This window comes from Trachurus trachurus (assembly GCF_905171665.1).
Source record: "Trachurus trachurus genome assembly, chromosome: 23".
Taxonomy (NCBI): Eukaryota; Metazoa; Chordata; class Actinopteri; order Carangiformes; family Carangidae; genus Trachurus; species Trachurus trachurus.
The window spans coordinates 3,753,675-3,776,083 of record NC_139912.1 but is presented as its reverse complement, the minus strand read 5'-3'; the positions used below and the strand labels follow the sequence as shown (position 1 = coordinate 3,776,083).

General features: G+C 40.8%; 2 protein-coding genes across 2 annotated transcripts in view; one reads left to right on the top strand and one right to left on the bottom strand.

Moving 5' to 3' along the window:
* Positions 1-2,610, top strand: part of LOC311006902 (laminin subunit beta-1-like) — a 53,333-nt gene extending 50,723 nt beyond the window's left edge. Inside the window, exons 32-33 of the mRNA XM_083999925.1 lie at positions 39-198; positions 1,977-2,610. Of these exons, the coding sequence (XP_083856051.1) occupies positions 39-198; positions 1,977-2,113 (297 nt within the window). The 3' untranslated portion in view covers positions 2,114-2,610. The remainder of the gene's footprint in view (positions 1-38; positions 199-1,976) is intronic.
* Positions 2,611-11,913: 9,303 nt separating this feature from the next.
* Positions 11,914-18,275, bottom strand: LOC311006510 (uncharacterized protein; the record flags this gene model as incomplete). The annotated part of the gene is made up of 3 exons (XM_083999358.1): positions 18,249-18,275; positions 16,131-16,425; positions 11,914-12,422 (listed from the first exon to the last, which is right to left on the bottom strand). Exons 2-3 carry the CDS (start codon positions 16,408-16,410, stop codon positions 11,914-11,916), a joined length of 789 nt encoding a protein of 262 aa, XP_083855484.1. The 5' UTR covers positions 16,411-16,425; positions 18,249-18,275.
* Between the last annotated feature and the right edge of the window lie 4,134 nt (positions 18,276-22,409).

The following is a 22,409-nucleotide window of genomic DNA, read 5'->3' as shown; positions in this document are numbered from 1 at the left end:
TTGTGTGTGTGTGTGTGTGTGTGTGTGTGTGTATGCAGGAGTTTGACGTGGAGGTGAAAGATAAGTTTGAGGAGGTGGAGGACCTGGTGGAGGATAAAGGGGAGTCGGTGCTGCAGGCGAGGAGGAGAGCCGACGAGCTGCAGCAGGAGGCCAAAGAGCTGCTCGCTCAGAGCAGCAGCAAACTGCACAGACTCAGAGGTAAAAAAATATATGTACAGTTTATTCACTGGTGTGTTTTTCATTCATGTATTTCTGAGATGATAATTATATCACACCTCACAATGAATATTAGAAGCTTCCATATGGTATTTGTTTAATTAGTGCAAAAAAAAAGGTAGACTTTTAGACTTTTTTAGACTTTATTTTATTTGCACATAAAAAATAAAACAAAACATTTACTTATCTCTCTTACTAGTAAGAAAGATACGAAAAAGAAATGTGCAGGTGAGGTCTGAAGCCCGAAAGGCTTATAACAACATGACCTCACCTTGAACTAACAAATAACTGAAGCACGGTCAAGAAATAATAATCACATACCTTGTGCAAGGTAGAGAAATAATACAATTAAAAAATAAAAAGAAAGGGAAAAAAAAGAAAAAAACAGGGAAGATGTTGGTAGTAAAAATAAAAGTAGTAGTAATGATAACAACACTAAATAAATAAATAAACGAAAAGAGGTGAGAAAAGAAAGCGAGACAAAAGAAGAGAACTGGTACAGATGAATTAAGTTCAAGTAAAAAAGGGGAAAAAAAGAAAAACTAAAAAAAAAAGTAAAATGTAAAGGTAAATGTAAATTAACTTTGAGCTTACAGCACAGCCTTCTACAGATAATAAGTCTATAATACAGTATATAATGTAATGATACATGATCAAAAATATCTTTAAAAAAAAAACTATAAATAGGCTATATGTTTATTATTGTTCCAAAATGGGCTGTCAATGTAGGATTTCTATAATGCACATTCATTAACACAACACAATGTAATACATTTGTATTTAGCCTTAAAATGTACAGATTTGTTATTATTTTTCTTTGAACTTGATGTATTCTGTGTTCTTTCTCCTTTATATACTGATTTTGTTTGACCCGTCTGAACTGGGACTGGATGTGCACACTAGGGCGGCAACTAATGATTATTTTTGATGATGCACTGATACAGTTTATTAATTTAGGCACTAATACCGCCAGAGTCAAAGGTGACATCTTTAGTTCAGATCACATCACCCCAGTTCTTAAGACCTTACATTGGCTCCCAGTCAGCTACAGAATATATTTTAAAGTTCTGCTACTGGTTTACAAATCACTGAATGGTTTAGGTCCAGAATACATGAATGACATGTTAGTAGAATATAAACCCAGTAGAGCTCTGAGATCTACTGACTCAGGTCAGATAGTGGAGCTCAGAGTTCAGACCAGACATGGTGAAGCAGCATTTAGCTGTTATGCTGCACACAAGTGGAACAAACTACCAGCAGAACTGAGATCAGCCCCAACTGTAAGCACTTTTAAATCCAGGTTAAAAACATTTCTCTTTTCACGTGCTTATAGCTGAGAACTTTTAACTTTATCTATTTTCTTTTATATTACTTTTATTTGCTCTTGCTTTTAACTCTGTTTTTAGTGTTTTGTTTGTTTTTATTCTGTCTTATGCTTCTTTTTTAATGTTTTGTCTTTATGTAAAGCACATTGAGTTGCCTTGGTATGAAATGCGCTATATAAATAAAGATGCCTTGCCTTGCCTTGTTTTCTCAGACTCAAACTCAAAAATCCAAGTCTATATTGACTTAACAGCTATAAAACCATACAAATATAGTGTATGTCTATTTGTTTTCCACTTATTTACTGCTTCATATGCGACATTATATCTACTACTTATTATGGATGGGCTGACTGGAGAAATTAGTTGGCCTTTTGGGATTAATAAAGCACTATGACTCTTGACTCCATGTCACCTTTATGTTCTTTATGTTTCCAGAGTTGGAAACGTCCTACGAGGCGAACCAGCGCATCCTGGAGGCCAGAGCCTCGGAGCTGGCCGAGCTGGAGCAGCTGGTCCGTCGCGTCCTGGAGGAGATCAGCCACAAAGTGACTCTGTACAGCACCTGTCTGTGATGATCATGATGATGATGAGCGCTGGCTGGGAGTTTAATAGCACCAAATGTTTTAGTTTTTAGGATTCCTGAAAACTGCTCCCTGACTAATTCATTCAAAAAAAAAAAAAAAAAACTATTAGGACCAAACACTGTAAAATGTTTGACACTGTCACTGTGTGCGATCCAACAACTTAACACCAAAGTATTTTAGGCAGCTTGTGCCAACAAGTATTTTAACAATGGAAAATCTGCCATTAAAGCCATTAAAAGTGTTGACGTCCCAAAGGAAACCACTGAAAGCCAATGTGACCTCAGCGCTACAAGCTAGAGAATATAGAAGTATTTAACTGTGTAAGCTACTACGACAATGTGTGTATTTAAACATATGACTGAACATATTTGATAGAGATATTAAAAGTTTTATATTTACACCGTACAGTAAGCCCAAAGATATGAAACACTGTCTGGATAAAAAAAAAAAAAGGCATTTGTGGGAAAAAAAAAAGTGCTGTGACTTTGACCAAATAATAAAAATTGGATTTGATGATGAAGTTACTGAGGCGTCGAATTTGTTCTTTTTTTCCTTTCAGCTGGGTGGGTGTTGACAAAATGTACCCTGGTTTTGATTAGATATGACTAATTTTTGATGTTGCAATCAAATAATGTTGCGTAAAGCTAAAAATCAGACATTCAACACACTTCATGGAGGGTTTTTAAGTCTTGGATTAAGTCTCACATCAAATTAATGTGTGGTTTACAATACATTCATGTGCTGTACTATCAAAAGTATGTTGTTTTCAGGCCTCTTTAACTCTGGACTAATTCCACAACTGAAACTATTCAAGGTTTTCCAACAGGATCTTTTCAAATCTGATCTGGTAATCAGTTTATAAATCACATACAGCTGAGAGAAAGAGAGGTTGAACTGTACATGAAAACAGATTTTAGCAGTAAAACTGGGTCCTTCTACATTAACTCAGTGGTTATTGTGCCACCTAGTGGTTGCAGCTCCCTATTAAAATGTGGTGCACAGTAAAATACTAACATACTCAAGCACACATGATGAATATTTTGTATGCAGTGTATGCATTTATCTGTGGACATCTACGTACATGCATAACTATATATGGGTCAGTGACAAATAAGAGTTTGCAAGATGAGAAATTCAGAAATATCTTTAATTTTTTAGTATACATCAGATTGGTTTACATGTACATTTTGTTTTCATGTTGGTCATGTAATTTGAAACGACAGTTGCACCATTTATTTATTTATTTATTTATTTTTACAAAAATAAGACTGAATGCCCCTGAAAATGTCAAAAAAGGATGACAAATAATAATAATAATACATTTTATTTATACAGTGCTTTTACAGCTCTCAAAGACGCTTTACATAAAACCAAATACAGAGGAAACAACAAACAAAAAAACATACATGCTCAGTGCAGAGAGAAAGAAAGAAAAATAAATGAAAAGTACATAGAAGGACAAACAATGTGCAATAACTACAGTATGTGTGTTTGTAATTAAGAAAACTGATGGTGCGCACAGAGAAAGAAAGCTATTGTTGCAGGTTAAAAGCAGATTTAAAAAGGCGGGTCTTGAGTAATGATTTGAAGGTGGATGGGTCAGAACAGTCACGGATATGTTTGGGGAGGGCGTTCCAGAGGGAGGGGGCGGCTACGGAGAAGGCTCTGTCGCCCCAGATGCTGTGCTTGGTCCTGAGCCGGTGTGAGAGGAGGTTTGCATCGGATGATCAGAGGTTGCGGGAGGGATTGTGGTGGTGGAGCATGTCCGTGAGGAAGGAAGTGGCCTGGTTATGGAGGGCTTTGTGGGTGAGGAGGAGGAGCTTGAAGTTGGGTGAGGCCGCTGATGTGATGTTCAAATGAGAGGTTATTGTCGAAGATGATACCAAGGTTACAGATGAACGGGGAGGGTAACAGTGGTGGTATCGATGCTGAGGGAAAAGTTCTGGGTCGATGTGGTGAGGGATTTTTGGCCACTGATGAGTATGATTTCAGATTTGTCACAGTTCAGTTGAAGGAAGTTATTTACAGCCATGATTTTAGTTCTGTCAGACAGTTGGCGAGGGTGTAGTGGGTGGCAGGGGTGATGGATTTTGTAGAGATGTAGATTTGGATGTCGTCGGCGTAGCAGTGGAAACGGACACCGTGACGGCGGATGATGGAACCAAGGGGGAGTAAGTAGAGGATGAAGAGGAGAGAACCAAGCACCGAGCCCTGGGGGACGCCTTGAGGGAGGGGGACAGTGGAGGAGGTGCAGTTGTTAATGTGGATGAACTGATGTCTGTCGGCGAGGTATGATTTGAGCCAGGTTACAGGAGAATGGAGTGGTTGATGGCTGCAGTGAGGTCAAGGAGGATCAGTATGTTGAGGTGCCCAGAGTCTGCAGAGAGGAGGAGATCGTTTGTGATTTTCAGGAGAGCGGTTTCGGTGCTGTGTTGTGGGCGGAATCCAGATTGGAAGGGTTCATACAGTTCATGAGAGCGGAGGTGGGTTTTTATTTGTGAGGCGACAAAGCGTTCCAGAATTCTTGACAGAAAAGGGAGGTTTGAGATGGGACGAAAGTTTGAGATGGTGTCAGGATACAGGCCGGGTTTTTTGAGGATGGGCGTGACAGTGGCCAGTTTCAGGGATTGGGGAACATGGCCAGAGGTCAGGGAGGAGTTGATGATGGTAACGATGAGTGGGGGGATTGCTGCGAGACAAGACTTTGATGATGGAGGATGGTATGGGGTCCAGGACGGATGTGGAGCTTTTCCTGTTAGTGATGATGGGTAGGAGTTCTAGAGGGGAGACGGGAGTGAACTGTGAAAGGGGTGGAGTGGTCGGGGCGGCAGGATGGATGGTAATAGATGGTGTTGATTTTTTACTGAAAGAATGACAGGAAGGAGTTGCATTTATCAACTGTGATGGAGGAGAGGGTGTTGTCACAGGGTTTGAGGAGTTTGTTGACGGTGGAAAATAGAGTCTTGGGGTTGATGGAGCCAGAGTGGTTGAGCTGTGAGTAGCAGGTGGACCGGGCAGTATTGAGGGCATTTTTGTAGTCTGAAAGGTGGTCTGTGTAGGCATGGAGATGAACTGTGAGAGTGGTTTTCTTGTACTGTAGTTCAAGCTGACGCTTACAGGTTTTCATTTGACGGAGTTCGGGAGTGTACCAGGGAGCTGTGTGAGTGAATGAGACAGTTTTAGTTTTTAGGCGAGCCAGTTTATCGGACAGAGGGACAATGTGTTGTTGTAGAATGTTGGTTGATGGGGTTGATGGACTTCATGTTACGGAAGGTTATGTTGCGTTTGAGCTTTGGGAGAGGGACAGGGATGATAAAGTCCATGGTGATGGCCAGATGGTCCGAGATGTGGAGGTTGAGACTGGAGAGTTGGTGGAGTGTGAGACCGGCGGAGCAGACTAGGTCCAGAATGTGGCTGCGACAGTGGGTGGGGAAGTTGACATGCTGGGTGAAGTGAAGGCAGTGAAGCAGTTCCAGGAGGTCGATTGCACTTTTGCAGTTTGGATCATCAACGTGGATGTTGAAGTCGCCGAGCAGGAGAATTGAGGGGGATATGGCGGATAGCTGGGTGAGGAATTCTGAAAGGTCTGAAAGGAAGGAGTGGTTTGGTTTGGGAGGATGGTAGATGATGGTGATGACCAGGGAAGTGGGACCAGATGGAGTAAGACACTCAACAGACTAATTTTATAACTGATGTTTTCTTGTGTCCTTTTCCATTTAGCTTCCACATAAAAACCTGACAGACTGTTTCTACCTCAGCTTCAGCTGTGTTGACAGGCAGCGATCCACCTCACACAGAACTCTCATCATAGCTGAGTAAGCTACTTCTCCTTTTTTTTGCACAGTATCGATCACCTCTTGAGTTTCGTCTGATTTTTTTGCTATCGCTGCAGCAGACTCCAATTCAGCATCAGTTAGGGTACGCCCAGAAGTTGGGGAATAGGGGGAACTCCTGATACGAGACACTCCGAGTTTGTTGTCCATGTTGTGAAAAAACACTCTCGATGGCATTCTTAGTGGACTGAGGCTGAGCAGACCTCGGCCACTTTACCGCCGAGACACTTGGAGTCTGAGCTGGAACTCGTGCAGAAACACTCTTGGTGGACTTCGGCCGAGACTTCGGCTTCTTTACCGCCGAGACACTCGGTGTCTGAGCTGGAACCCGTGCAGAAACACTCTTGGTGGACTGAGGCCGAGACTTCGGCCTAGACTTCAGCCGAGACTTCGGCCGAGACTTCGGCCTAGACTTCAACCTCTTTACCGCCGAGACACTCGGAGTCTGAGCTGGAACCCGTGCACCCGTTCTGATACGATACTGTTGTCCAAGTTGTGAAAAATCACTCTCGATGGCATTCTCAGTGGACTGAGGCTGAGCAGACCTCGGCCTCTTTAACGCCGAGACACTTGCAGTCGGAGCTGGAACCCGTGCAGAAACACTTTTGGTGGACTTCGGCCGAGTCTTCGGCCTCTTTACTGCTGAGACACTCGGAGTCAGTCCTAGACCAGGACCTGGGAGAAAAAAACACAGAAACATACTCATGTTCAAAAAGCAAAGGTGTATGCACAGTAGGGATGGAGCGGATTGCAGCGCTGCCTTGACATGAAACTTCACAGGGGTCATAATGTAGCTTCACCAACTCGTTGAGCATGTTTGAGAGCAGAAATGAAACTGATGGGTTCAACTGTGTAGGGTTAGTACATGTCAGAGTTAAAGAATAGCTACATTTTCTATTACCACTTGAAGGCGCTATGAGTAAGGAGAAATTATAATATGTCGTTGATGTACAGAAAAGCTTTTGATAACTTAAGATCCCAAAGTTGTCTAATTGAGGTGTGGCAAATCTGGAGTTGATCAAATGAAAGCGTGCATGCACGCATCTACTTTGAAAGTAATGGGTTTGTTCTGGCAAAAGACACTTGGCTACATCAGAACGGCCCCCCATGCATGTACAGTATACTATCATACAGGCGCCTGTCATCTGAATTCGAGTTTTCTGCGTTCCGCTCATATTAACTTGGGTGGGCAAAAGGTTTTACCTTTGGAAAATGTATAGGGGATGAAATCATGTAAAAGTGGGGGTGTTGAAACACCGCCATCCCTCACGGGTGTAACGTCCATGGGGTCCTCCCTTGCACCCCTGCTGCGCTTGGGCCCTAATAATAAGAAACAGCACAATTTCAAAAGGGTCCTCGTCAGACAACGTTGTCGTCACTCTGGCCCATAATAAACATTTGAATTTCAACAGGGTCATCAGAAGAAATACCCTAATAATAATAATAATGATAATAGAGACAAAGTTGTTATTTTTATCAATCAACTAACCTCTTGGCTTTGACTTGACAAGATCGTTCCTGCCGATCTTCTCCAGAATGTTCCTGGTTATCTTTTGAGCTGTGCGACTCTTATATTGTTGTATCATTAGATCCACCATCTCCATCCTGTCTGCCTTCTCCACCTTAGACGCTGGGATTCTTGAGCTGCCTTCCAGGACGCCATCTTCTTTCAGATAAAACTTGAAGCGCTTAAACTGCTCTTCATTTAAATCATCCAGAGTATTGAAGAGCTTCACCCTAATGGTCGGCATTATGACTTACTGCTGTGAACATGAGAACGTTTCCAATGAGATTTGAACATCTGGATTGCAAATAACACAAAGTAATGGGAATGTCCTTATCTTTATAGCAAATAAGACCCTTATTTGCTATAGTATAAAGATAAGGACATACCCAAGTTACCCAACACCCCAGTGATTATCAACACAACTATCATATCTCAACAGTTATAACTTCTTGATTTTACATAGTGAAACTCTTTATAAACACTGTGTGAATTAGGGCTGTAGCCGATATCCAAGTATTCGCTCGGCTTGGGCGGCATCCGAGTACCATTTCACCTACTCGGATACAACCCCCCCTAAAAAATCTATACGCCAATATTTTATTTTTTTGCCTATTTAGGCTGAAATGTTAATGGTTCCTTTATTGAAGTGTGTGCTGCTGTTATAAGACATATGTTTAGCCTATTAACGGGACAATTTAATTCCGTGGCATTCCTTCTTTTTTTTTTTGCTCTTTTAATTGCGAGTGATTTGAGGGCGGATCTGTGAGGAAAAATATCGCACATGGACAACTGTTTCAGCTGTTTTAGTAAAATAATGAGTGTGTTATTATGAAAAAGTGTGTTACTTTACTGTCTGATTCACATGGCTCTCTTTGGCTGCTCCGCTCTCCTCCCACATGCTCCGCTCCAATCACTCACCACCACCCGTCGGTAAACGAATACTCGAGTACTACTCGAATAGTGACCCCGAACATCCGGATAGTAAAATATGCTTCTCGTTGCAGCCCTAGTGTGGATAACAGTAAATTGTTGTAGGCTGCCACCTCAGCCTTCCTCTGTGTTCTGTCTGTTGAGCTTCCCTTTTCCCTTCACTCAAGTGCCTGTCAAATAAATGACCTCTGACTGCCATCTAGTGGCCAGTCTTTTGTTGAGGGAGTGAAGCACCCTACAATGTAATAATTTACTGAAAATGTAATAAAATTTGTACCTCACAACAATGGTCAGACACACCTGGATTAATCAGTTGGTCCAATAATGTAAGACAGGAAATAAAGGAGCTGGCTTATTTCAGGAAGTAGTGGAGCTGTGCATAAAGCCCATTGAATGTGATAAGACACTCAAATGTATTTTTCCTGGACCCCAAGTTGTGACCTTTCTGAAGTCTAAAAGACAGAGTTTCTCATAGTCATTTACCAGCTGTACAGCCTAGTAACTGGCTCAAATCAGAATTAAAGGGGTGTTACAGATGTGGCAACTGTCCCCACTGCACTACTATTGTTAAGTCTAAAAGCTTTCAAGTTAAAAATAAGACGTTTTAAAGTTTTATAAACTTGAATGCCCGGTCTGCCAGGTTTTCTACATAGGCCACACGAAACGCAGGCTACAAGACATACGTACTTGCAGAGCATAAATATACTATTTGGATAGGTAATCAGAACTGATACCATGGCTAAACACTTTAAAGAGTGTCATAGCAATGACCCGTCCTCTCTTTTAGCTATAGGTACATACAGTAGACCATGTCCCAGAGGCAGATAAGTCTGAATCAAAAAGAAGCAGAATGGATCTACAAGCTGAAAGCTACAGCATATCCAGGGATCAATGATGACCTCCACCTTACTCCTTTGTAAAATTTATGAAAATATATATTTTTTTCATTCTTACTATTGTTTTTTTCCCCTTGTGTTAGAATATTCCTGCATTCTATGATCTGTTTTTCTTTTTGTGTGTGTGTGAACCTTTGAATATATGGAATGAAACTCTGAATATATTGAGTGAACCTTTGAATGAAGTCATCAATGCACTTCCGCGATCTTGTTTGTTAATGTGTTACATACGTATGCTACTACACCTCCCATTTCTCAGACTTAACCCTAACCCTAACCCTAACCATAACCATAAACCTCTTGAATAAATCGGATTAATGGGTAGTCAGAGAAATGGGCGGTCAGACTTTTGGGCGGTTGGACTGACATATTCTCCCCACACTGGAGACCCCAGGTACTTCTTCACTTAGGTTAATCTCATTATATACTAATAAGTATGACAGTAAGTCACTTGATGTCAATTTGTCAACTATTACATTATCATTTTGAATAAAAAGACCCACCTGAAAATGTAATCAGTGTCTTTTAATAAGGGGCTGCTAGACTACCCCGTATGTCGTTGTTGTTGTTGTCTTGTTGTTTTTATTGTTGATGTTGTTGTCATTGTTGTTGGTATTGTCGCTGTTTGTATTGTTCTTCTCTGTCTTGTCTTTTGCTCTTAACTGGACCTAGAGTCTGTACTAATAAATTATCTATCTATCTATCTATCTATCTATCTATCTATCTATCTATCTATCTATCTATCTATCTATCTATCTATCTATCTAATAGTACATTATCTATCTATCTATCTATCTATCTATCTATCTATCTATCTATCTATCTATCTATCTATCTAATAGTACATTATCTATCTATCTATCTATCTATCTATCTATTAAATTCCTAAATTCCCAATAATGTAATAAGGTATTACATTATTGGTGGAGTTATTACATTTTCAGGAAATTATTACATTATAGGGTGCTACACAGCCGCCACATAAAGGCTTTTTATTTTTATGTTTCACTCATGTGATTAATCTAATCTCTTTTTCTCTTTCTGTGTTTCCTCTTTATAGTTTTCACCATGCTACCGTGCACAACAATATGCATCCGTTCGAATATCTCCGCCATCTTTCTTTGAAGCCAAGGGATCTTTTGACACTTACAAAAACTATATTGTGAAAGTTTATTATGTCTACTGATTAACTTTGTTTTGGGTTCGTTCTTTGGGCGAAGAAAGTTTCATTACCTTGCTAAGTAGTTTCGGTTCGATTCCTCACTTGGCTCTTTTATTTGTTTATTTGGTGTGTTACTCCGGTGCGGTGTGTGAGTAGTACGTGTGTCGCCGAGGTCGAAGTCCCGCGCTCTTCTTCGAAACCCGGAAATCCAGGAAAACTCCGCCCACAGTCTTTCTTCTTCCTCTTCTTCCGGCAGGCTACCAGCGTAATGCTGCCCTCTACCGGTCATATCCAGATCAAACTATTCTCCCATAACCCAGTAGAGCAGGGGTTCTCAACTAGTCTCACTCTGGGCTCCACATCTTCCCATGGTCATTAAGTCGCGACCCACTTTTATAGAATTCAAACCAAGATTTTTTTTTAAAGCCTTTAAAAACTCATTTTGCCCTTTATTGAGCAAAGTGCATTTCAGAGCACATGAATGAAATTGAGGAGGACCATGACAACTGCAGGTACAGAAGTTAATAAAAAAATATCAAACTCCACAAAACGGAGACCAACAAAACGATATGTTTGACTTCTAATGTATCTCTGCATTCAGAGCATGTTCACAAAAGTGAGTAAATATCAAATTGCACAAAATAAAGACCCAAAAAACAAAACAAGATTCACTGCATTCAGGCCACATTAATAAGAAACTGATATTTTTGCATTAAGAGCAAATGGAGCAAATAATAAGAAAGTGAGGAGGACCATTACAACTGCATGTGTTCACGTGTCTCGTGTGCCTTTCAAAATAAGTTATTTTTCAAAATAAAAGACATGTCCAACATCAGATGTGCATTCAATATTATTTACCACCACCAGTGTATCTAATTGTTTACACCCAGACTAGAGTGTTAGACAGTGGTAGACAGTAACAGAGTAATTCTGACATATTTGATGCACTCAAGTGGATATTCAACTCTGACATTGCGCAAAATTTCCATTTAAAATGATGTTTCCTCCTGTGTTCTTCACCCAAAAATAACTGTTGCAGATGATCTCGAAATATTTGCATTTTTGCTTTTTTAAAAACTACTAGAGTCTGTGATTTAATTATATCTTTTATATTCAATAACCAAACATGAACCAGGCCTTGCAACAATAATAATCATGTCACATCCATGCAGGAGTAGTACTAGGCTATATACTATACACAAAAACACACACACATTTTCTTTTTTAAAGACACACTCATTATTGTCCGATACCCACAGCACAAGTATCGGCATTGGTATCGGGAGGGAAAAAATGGTATGAAATGCATTTATCTTCCCCTGGTGTCAGACATAAAAACCTCAGGTTCAGCTTTCTTGACAGGCGGCGATCCACCTCACACAGAGCTTTGATCAGAGCTGAGGAAGCTGCTTGTCCTTTTTTTTGCACCGTGTCGATCACCTCTTTCTCTTCTCTGTTTGCTATCGCGGCAGCAGACCCCATTTCCTCTTCAGTTTCACCAACTCACGGTCCAGGAGTTCATCCAGCAGCGGAACGACAACCTGCACCAGCTTCTTTTCTACTGGGACACTCGGAGTTGGAGCCGAGTCACTCGGAGTCGGAGTGGGAGTCGGAGTCGGAGTGGGAGTCGGAGTCGAGTCACTCGGAGTCGGAGTCGGAGTCGAGTCACTCGGAGTCGGAGTTGGAGTCGGAGTCGGAGTTGGAGTCGAGTCACTCGGAGTCGGAGTGGGAGTCGGAGTCGGAGTGGGAGTCGGAGTCGAGTCACTCGGAGTCGGAGTCGGAGTCGAGTCACTCGGAGTCGGAGTTGGAGTCGGAGTCGGAGTTGGAGTCGAGACACTCGGAGTCGGAGTTGGAGTCGAGACACTCGGAGTCGGAGTTGGAGTCGCAGTCGAGTCACTCGGAGTCGGAGTCGAGTCACTTGGAGTCGGAGTCGGAGCCAGGACACTTGGAGTCGCTCCTAGACCAGGACCTGGGAGAAAGAAACATAGAAACATATTTGTGTTTGTCAAAAAGCAAATATATGCGGTAGCAACATTACAAAGACAAGTGTAACTATGCACAGTAGGAAAGCAGTTTAAACACAGCGCCCCCCAAGGTCAAAGGTCACACTTTTTTGTGGTATCCCCAGGATGATGTCATGAATCTATGGACCACGTTTTGCAGCCATGCTGTCGTATTTGGTTGGCCGTCACAGGCAGTGTCGGAGCTAAGGGGTGGCCAGGGGTGGCCGTGGCCACCCCTGACCACTCTCTGGCCACCCCACTCTCTGGCCCCCACTCTCTGGCCCCCCCACTCTCTGGCCACCCCACCCCCACTGGCCACCCCACTGGCCAAAGAGAGACAAAAAACGACTCTGCGCGCGGAACTTTAGTTCCGCCCTACCGCCGTTTCCGCACGGACGCATTTTACTGCAGCACACAACAAACTTACCGCGGGAGCAGAGCAGAGGGGCAGAGCAGGAGCAGCCAGTTTGTCATAATACGCTGTCGCCAAGCAAGGACACCTTTGGAGGTAAGTGATCACTTTGGTCGGTTCTGGTCGAGTTTTCTTACTTGTTGACTGTGACTTTACTCCAGTTCTGAAGCATTTCAGACACATACATCTGGTCTCCTTGTGGTACATTAGCGAATGGAGAGTCTGCTCTGACTGCCCTCATTTACGTTATATTATATTGTGTGTATTTTGTGATTTTCAAGTCTTTTGCACTTAAAAAAAATAGACATCATTATACCATTGATTAATCACCAGCTGCAATGTTTTTTCCCCACACATTCAGCACACAATATCTTTTAATAGTGACTTGCATGCTGCTACTCTCTGTAGCAGAGCAGCATGAGCATAAACACTCAAATAATGATAGTCGTGTGGTAACTTAATGTATTTTGCTGCTCGCCTTACCTGTCAGGCAAAATGAAAACAAAAATGGCCTGCTACTTCAGTAGAAAGACAGGGAATGTTGAAAGGAGGGACAGTGGTGAGGACAGACAGGAACAGGATGAGAACACAGATCCTGTAGCTACTGCACACTGTGACTGCCTGCCGTTTCTGCCTTTTGTATCACCTATAATATAATATGTAATGATGCTTGATAAAATCATTAAGACTTACTGACAGTTTTAACATTTGTGTTTCAGACACTGTCACCACAGAACCTATGCAGGGCTCATCACAAGGTAGGTAGGCCCACAGCTACTATTTACTTTATGTATTGCAATTAATCATTACATTCTAAGTAACAATGCTAGGTAATAGTATAGTATAATTTAAACCCGACATGACCAAATCCTCCTATTAATATTTTATCGTGTGTGTGGTTCAACTGACAGGTGTCAACAGACTAGACCCACAGCAGGAGATGGTGAACAATGTGTTGTAAATTGTTTTGTCTGTAACAACATCCATTGCATGTCTGCCGATCCTGAGGGATCCCTCCTCTGTTGCTCAACCTAGGTTTCTCCAATTTATTTTCAACAACATTCCAGACCATTAACATATAACTGTTTTGTGCATTTGTACAGTAGTCCTTAAGCCTTGTCTATGACTGGAATCCTTATGTTGACCCAATTTGCTGGCCATTATTTGTGTGTGTTTATACTGTAGCTTGATCAGCCTATAATAAAACAACTGTTTCTCAAATTATGTCTGTGTATTCCTGATACACCAACAGAATGATCACAAGCGGAGCTGATCATCTCCCGAATCCTCTCATCACAGTACACTGTGCAGTTGTCTGTATATTGTGCTATTTGTAGTGTAAGCATCTTTGTTACTTTACTTGCAGGAATAAGAAAAAAAGTTAGATACACTGAATATTAGTTGATCTTTTCCATCATTACCTGCGTTCTAAATATTATGGAGGTGTGTGGTTTACAGCAGGTGACCTAAATATCGCTATATTTTACAGTGAGACATTGCCACCCCATAATGATCACATGACCATCCTGGCCACCCCACAGAAAATTTCCTGGCTCCGCCACTGGTCACAGGCAAGCTGTTTTTACATTCGAGAGGAATCTGTTTGACACATTTGTTCAGCCTGGTCTGAAGATCATACGCCAAGTTTCATGAAGATTGGACAGAATATGTGTCCCCCTAGAGGTCAAAGGTCACCAGGTGTTTTGGGTGTCCCCAGGATGATGTCATGAGTCTATATACCAATTTTGGTTGAGATATGTTAAAGGGTTGCTGAGAAATGGGCTTACTTCCCGTTTGGCGACCTCAATGTCAAGTTTGATTGGCTGTCACGGCTAAGCACCTTTGAATTTGAAGAAGATACTGAATGCATTTGTATGTCATGGTCTGAATATCATCTGGGCGCGTTTCAAGAAGATTAGACAACATTTGTGACAAGAGAGACCTTTTAAAAGTTTTTGATCAAATCAAAGATGGCGGAAATCCAATATGGCGGAAAAAGACATTAAGGATGCGTTTACCTCGGCTTGGCCCGAGGGCTCCAGTGATACATCGTTTGTGAAAAACGGATGAACAAGTCAAAGTTAACCATTCATGCATCTCCAACTTTGACCTCTTGGTGGCGCTCTGGAGCTTGTGTTGCTTACACAGAAATATAACACACCACTTGACACCAAGTAATGGGTGATCTCCTGTTAAAGTATTACATTATTGGAGTATTATTACATTATCAGGTCCCTTGAAATGAAGGCTAACCTGATAATGTAGTAGCCTCCCGTTAATGTAATACTTTATTACATTATTGGTTAAGAGTCTATCACATTATTGGGAAATGCACTTTATTATATTATTGGGAAGTTATTACATTATCAGGTTTTATTACATTTTCAATCCACTCAAGTGGAATTTTTTATTACATTATTGGGGTTATGACATTATCTGGGATCTATTACATTATCGGGTTCTACAAGCATGTTTGAGAGCAGAAATGAAACTGATAGGTTCAACTGTGTAGGATTAGCACAGGTCAGAGGAAGTAGTTCACACCAAACAATGGTGGAAATCGGGCCAAAAATTAACTATTCAAACCAAAATGGCCGACTTCCTGTTGAGTTTAGAGAATGGGACCATGGGGCTTTTTTGTGTGTCTGGATGAGTTGTATGAGCCTAATGCTTTTACGTGAAACACATTAAGTGATCCATTTTCCAAATGTTTGAGGGGGCGCTATTGAGCCAATTTAACCCCACCCAATTCCAATGACTATGAAATACGCAATATTTCACTAGATTGCATGTGCTGCTCTTGTATGTTTTTATGTGCTGTCTCTGCATGATTGTACTGATGCCTACCTGTTCTATCCTATCCCTAGTGATTATTTTTAATCATTGTGTTGTAATATATTGTTGTTGTTGTTGTTTTTTAGGGTGCCCATTGTCATCTGGCCGGGGACTACAGCAGGATATTAGCCAAGCTGCCCTTTTTACTGTATTTGATGCAGTTGATTAATTGGGACTGTCCACGTACAATAAAACAATAAAATTAAAATAAAATAAAATAAATCTGACCTGTGGACTAAGTTTTATGAGTTTTTGGGCACATAAGCCTTCAAAAATATGATTGTTGTTGGGGCAGAAGACATTTCACAAACAAATTACAATAGCCTATGGAGCCCTAATAAACATTAGAATTTCAATAGGGCCGTCGGAAGGAGGACCCTAATAATAATAATAGAGACTAAGTTGTTATTTTTATCAATCAACTAACCTGTTAGACTTGACGTGAAGTTTTTCAGACGCTCCACCAGATCGTTCCTGCCAATCTTCTCCAGAACCTTCAAGGTGATCATTTGAGCTTCGTGATGCTGATATTGTTGTACCATTAACTCCACCATGCCCGTCCTGTTTGCCTTCTCCAGCTTTGCCTCTCCAATGCTTGGGCTGCCTCCCAGGACACCATCATCTTTCACATAAAACTTGAAGGTGTTTAACTGCTCTTCCTTTAACTCCTCCAGAGTTTTCAAGAGCTCCTCCCTAATGGTCGACATTATTATGACTCACTGCTGTGAACATGAAAACATTTCCAATCAGACTTTGTTATCTGACCGTCTGGATTGCAAATAACACAAAGTAATGGGAATGTCCTGACAGCAAATAAGGGTCCATTACCCAAGTTCACGAAACTCCACCAATGATTATCAATACCACAGTCATATCTCACTGCGGTCACACCAAGCCAGCCGCTCCAACATTTTAAGTGCGCCCTTATTACAGACTTTATGGCAAACGCACAGAAGCAAGTGGGAAAGCCAGCGCTAACTTACATGAGCGTGTGGGAACTTCCGGTTTTCAAAATAAAAACATCAGTATTAAATGTATTAAGATTTTATTTTGTAAAATATGAGAACTACATTAAAAATTCATAAAAATATTAAATATGTTCGAATGCAATAAAAAGAGGTGTGTGTCATAGAGCAAGCTTAGACCTACTGTCCTACACTGATTCTGAGGCAACAGGTCACATGACCTGGGAGTTATTGAGCTGTAATGCTCATATTTACATTATGACAGGTATTAAAAAATCATAAAAAATATTAAATGTGTTTGAATGCAATAAAAAGTGGTGTGTGTCATAGAGCAGGCTTAGACCTACTGTCCTACACTGATTCTGAGGCAATAGGTACATGACCTGGGAGTTATTGAGCTATAATGCTCATATTTACTATAAAACACATTAAAAATTCATTAAAAAAAATATAAAATGTGTTTGGATGCAATAAAAAGTGGTGTGTGTCATAGAGCAAGCTTAGATCTACTGTCCTACACTGAGTCTGAGCCAACAGGTCACATGACCTGGGAGTTATTGAGCAATAATGCTCATATTTACATAATGACAGGTATTAAAAATTCATAAAAGATATTAAATGTGTTTGAATGCAATAAAAAGTGGTTGCTCTATGACACACACCAGCCAACAGAATCAGAATTTTTATGATTTTTTGTCTGTCGTAATGTAAATATGAGCATTACAGCTCAATAACTCCCAGGTCATGTGACCTGTTGGCTCAGAATCACCACAGGATGGTAGATCTAAGATTTCTCTATGACACACACCACTTTTTATTGCATTCAAACACATTTAATATATTTTATGAATTTTTAATACCTGTCATAATAAATATGAGCATTATAGCTCAATAACTCCAAGGTCATGTGACCTGTTGGCTCAGAATCAGTGTAGGACAGTAGATCTAAGCTTGCTCTACGACACACACCTCTTTTTATTGAATTCGAACACATTTCATATTTTTTATGAATTTTTAATGTGTTTTCCTACTGTAAATATGAGCATTAGAGCTCAATAACTCCCAGGTCATGTGACCTGTTGGCTCAGAATCAGTGTAGGACAGTAGGTCTAAGCCTGCTCTATGACACGCACCTCTTTTTATTGCATTCGAACATATTTAATAGGCTATTTATATGAATTTTTTATGTAGTTCTCATATTTTACAAAATAAAACCTTAATGCATTTAACACTGACGTTTTATTTTGAAAACTGGAAGTTCCTACACGCTCTTGTAAGTTAGCGCTGGCTTTCCCACTTGCGTCTGTGCGTTTGCCATAAAGTCTGTAATAAGGGCGCACTTAAAATGTTGGAGCGGCTGTCTTGACCTGAAAACCATAGACGGCTGGTGTGACCGCAGTCATATCTCAACAGTTTCACTTTCTGCTTTAGTGAATCCTTGATGTAACACACTCTTTATTAACCCTGCAAACACTGAGTTAAAATCATCTTTTCAGACTTACGAATTGTAAAAGTTAGGCTAATATCTACTGATTAACTTCGTTTTTGGTTCGTTTTTTAGACAAAGAAAGTTTCATTACCTTGCTGACAAGTTCCAGTTTTCCGCCTTCCTCGTCCACGTAGTGACGCGTTTGGACTTCGGACATGCGTTACCCCCCACGGAGGCGTGACCTTCCCGGCAGAGGTTTGATTTGATCCGCTGGTGGTTTATTTCTCTCTGAGCGTCTCAGCTGAGGGAATATCTACCTCCACTACATCTGCTCAGCTGTTGAGCCGAGCATCAGGAGGCCACTGACAGAAGTTGATCGCTAGCAGCAGGACAGATAACCAGATGGATAATCAGTAATGATGTGGCCATGAATAAATCAATTTCAGTCTTTCGCCTGTTATATGGCAAATCTTGAATAGATCTACCGCTATTTTCACTGTTAAAAAGGTCTTTGTTGTCATTGTACAGAGACAATATGAGATTTGCTTGTAGAGCATAAAAAAAACCTCACAGTACTAGAATATATTCATACACTCACCCAGCCTCACTGTCGATAAAACACACCCTGGCATCCTGTCATTGCGATCAGTAAAATATATGAAATCAATATAAAACACAATTTAAAAATGACAGTTGTTGTTGCTCTAGTTTGTTTTGTTTAAATTGATAAAGCTTCATATTTAAAAGTAGCGCAATGTTCAGCTGTCAGAAATGAAGCAGCCTCTTGACTTGTTATTAATGATCATATTTGTTACTTCAGGCTGTGATCACGCTTTTGTTGTATCGCATACTACAAATTCAACAGAATTAAATAACAATGAACATATTTTTGGTGAATAGGTATCCATTATTCAACTCCAGAGTGTCCTAACAACGTGTAGAGCCACAGAAATACACTTTTGCTTTAAGGATGTTTGAGCAAATTTCCGTTGAAAATGATGTTTCCTCCTGTGTTCTCCACCTCTGTGCATGTTGCAGATGATCTGGAATTATTCACATTTTTGTCTTAATTAGAGTCTGTAATTCAATTATAGTCTATCTTTTATCTTCAATAACTATACGTGAACCAGGCCTTGCAACAATAATAATTATGTCACGTCCATGCAGGCGTAGTAGTACAGTATATACTATACACAAACACACACACACAATATTTCTTCTCTTTTTTTAATACCAACAGCACAAGTACCGGAATCAGTATCCGGAGGGAAAAGTTGGTATCGGAACATCTAGTTCTGAATGGTTGGTGTATGGCCAATACAGAATAAAGGTGTAATGACAAAGGCCCAGCAGATGGAGTAAGACACTCAAGAGACTCATTTTATAGCTCATGTTTTCTTGTGTCCTTTTCCATTTAGCTTCCACATAAAAACCTGACAGATCGTTTCTACCCCAGCTTCAGCTGTGTTGACAGGCAGGGATCAACCTCACACAGAACTCTGATCAGAGCTGAGCAAGCTGCTTCTCCTTTTTTTCGCACTGTGTCGATCACCTCTTGAGCTTTATCTGCTCTGTTTGCTATCACAGTAGCAGACTCCAGTTCAGGGTCAGTTACCACCTTACACTCCAGCAGTTTATTCAGCAGCCGATGAAGAATCGGTTTAGAAACCCTCGCGATGAACTCAGACCGGGCAGACATCAGCTTCTCTACTGCCGAGACACTCGGAGTCGGAGTCGGAGTCGGAGCCGAGACACTCGGAGTCGGAGTCGGAGTCGGAGTCGGAGCCGAGACACTCGGAGTCGGAGTCGGAGTCGGGACACTTGGAGTCTGTCCTAGACCAGGACCTGGGAAAAAGAAACATAGAAACATACTTGTGTTCAAAAAGCACATCTGTGCAGTAGAAGCATTACCAAGACAGGTGTATGCACAGTAGGGATGCAGCGGATTGCTGTGCCGCCGTTACATTAAACTTCACAGGGTGAGGGGTCATAACGTAGCTTCACCAACTTGTTGAGCATGTTTGAGAGCAGAAATTAAACTGATGGGTTCAAATATGTAGGATTAGTAGAGGTCAGAGGAAGTAGTTCACACCAACCAATGGTGGAAATTGGGCCAAAAATTAGCTATTCAAACCAAAATGGCCGACTTCCTGTTGAGTTTAGAGAATGGGACCATGGGGCTTTTTTGTGCGTCTTGATGAGTTGTATGAGCCTACCAATTTTCATGCTTTTAGGTGAAACACACTGGAAGTGATCCATTTTACAAATAATTTGGGGTGGGGGTGGGGGGGGTATTGAGCCAATTTGCCCCACCCAATTCCAATGTCTTTGAAATACAGAATATTTCGCTAGATCTGACCTGTGCACAAAGTTTTATGAGTTTTTGAGCACAGGAAAGCCTTCAAATCAATTAGAATAGGACTCTGGCACAGCGAGATAATAAACAGCAAAATTTCCACAGGGTCCTCAGACAATTTAGTTGTGGCTCAGGGTCTAATTACAATGGAGCCTAATAAACATTATAATTTCAATAGGGCTGTCGGAAGGAGGACCCTAATATCAATAGAGACTAAGTTGTTATTTTTTATCAATCAACTAACCTGTTGGACTTGACTTGAAGTTTTTCACCAGATCGCTCCTTTCAATCTTCTCCAGAACCTTCAAAGTGATCCTTTGAGCTTCGTGACCCTCATATTGTTGTAGCATTAAGTTCACCATGTCCGTCTTGTTTGCCTTCACCACCTTAGACCCTGGGATTCTTGGGCTGCCTTCCAGGACACCATCATCTGTCACAAACAACTTGAAGCCCTCAAACTGGTCGTCATTTAACTCCTCCAGAGTTTTCAAGAGCTCCTCCCTAATGGTCGACATTATGACTCACTGCTGTGAACATGAAAACATTTCCAATCAGACTTTGTTATCTAACTGTCTGGATTGCAAATAACACAAAGTAATGGGAATGTCCTGACAGCAAATAAGGGTCCATTACCCAAATTCACAAAACTCCACCAATGATTATGAATACCACAGTCATATCTCAACAGTTTCACTTTCTGCTTTAGTGAATCCTCGAAGTAACACACTCTTTATAAACACTGCAAACACTGAGTTAAAATCATCTTTTGAGACTTACAAATTGTAAAAGTTCATTTGGCTAATATCTACTGATTAACTTCGTTTTTGGTTCGTTTTTTAAACAAAGAAAGTTTCATTACCTTGCTGACAAGTTCCCAGTTTTCCGCCTTCCTCAACTGTGAAGTAGTGACGCGTTTTGAACTTGCTTTACCTGCTACGGAGGCGTGACCTTCCTGCCAGAGGTTTGATTTGATCCGCTGGTGGATTCTTTCTCTCTGAGTGTCTCAGCTGAGGGAAGGGAATATCTACCTCCACTACATCTGCTCAGCTGTTGAGCCGAGCATCAGGAGGTCACTGGAAGAAGTTGATCGCTCGCAGCAGGACAGATAACCAGATGGATAATCAGATCATTTCACTTTGATGTGACCATGAATAAATCAATTTCAGTGTTTCGCCTGTTATATGGCAAATCTTGAATAGGTCTACCACTATTTTCACAGTTAAAAAGGTCTTTGTTGTCATTGTAAAGACACAATATGAAATATGATTGTAGAGCACTAAAAAAAAAAACTCATTGTAGCCTATATCCATACACTCACCCAGCCTCGCTGTCGATAAAACACACCCTGGCATCCTATCATTGTGATAAAATATATGAAAACAATAAAACACAATTCAAAAATGACAGTTGTTGTAAATTGATAAAGCTTCATATTTAAAAGCAGAGCAATGTTCAGCTGTCAGAAATGAAGCAGCCTCCTCTCTTGACTTGTTATTAATGATCATATTTGTTGCTTCAGGCTGTGATCACGCTTTTGTTGTATCGCTCATACTCTTTCCATTAAAACAACCTGCTCCTCCTTGGCTGAAATCAGCAGAAATCAGCAGCCATGGTCGCGCCATTTAAAAAAAACAACTTTATTGACATAAGGAACATTACAATCATGAGGTCTGACATTGAATTTAGGATTAGTTTTGAGAAATGTGTGTTTGGGTGTAAATAATTTACATGAGAGAATGAATAAATTGGTTACAAATTCAACAGAGTAGTATATATACATAAACACACACACAATTTTTTCTTTTTTTAATAACACATTGGCCGATACCAACAGCACAAGTATCGGAATCAGTATCGGGAGGGAAAAGTTGGTATCGGAACATCTAGTTCTGAATGGTTGGTGCATGGCCAATACAGAATAAAGGTGTAATGACAAAGGTCCAGCAGATGGAGTAA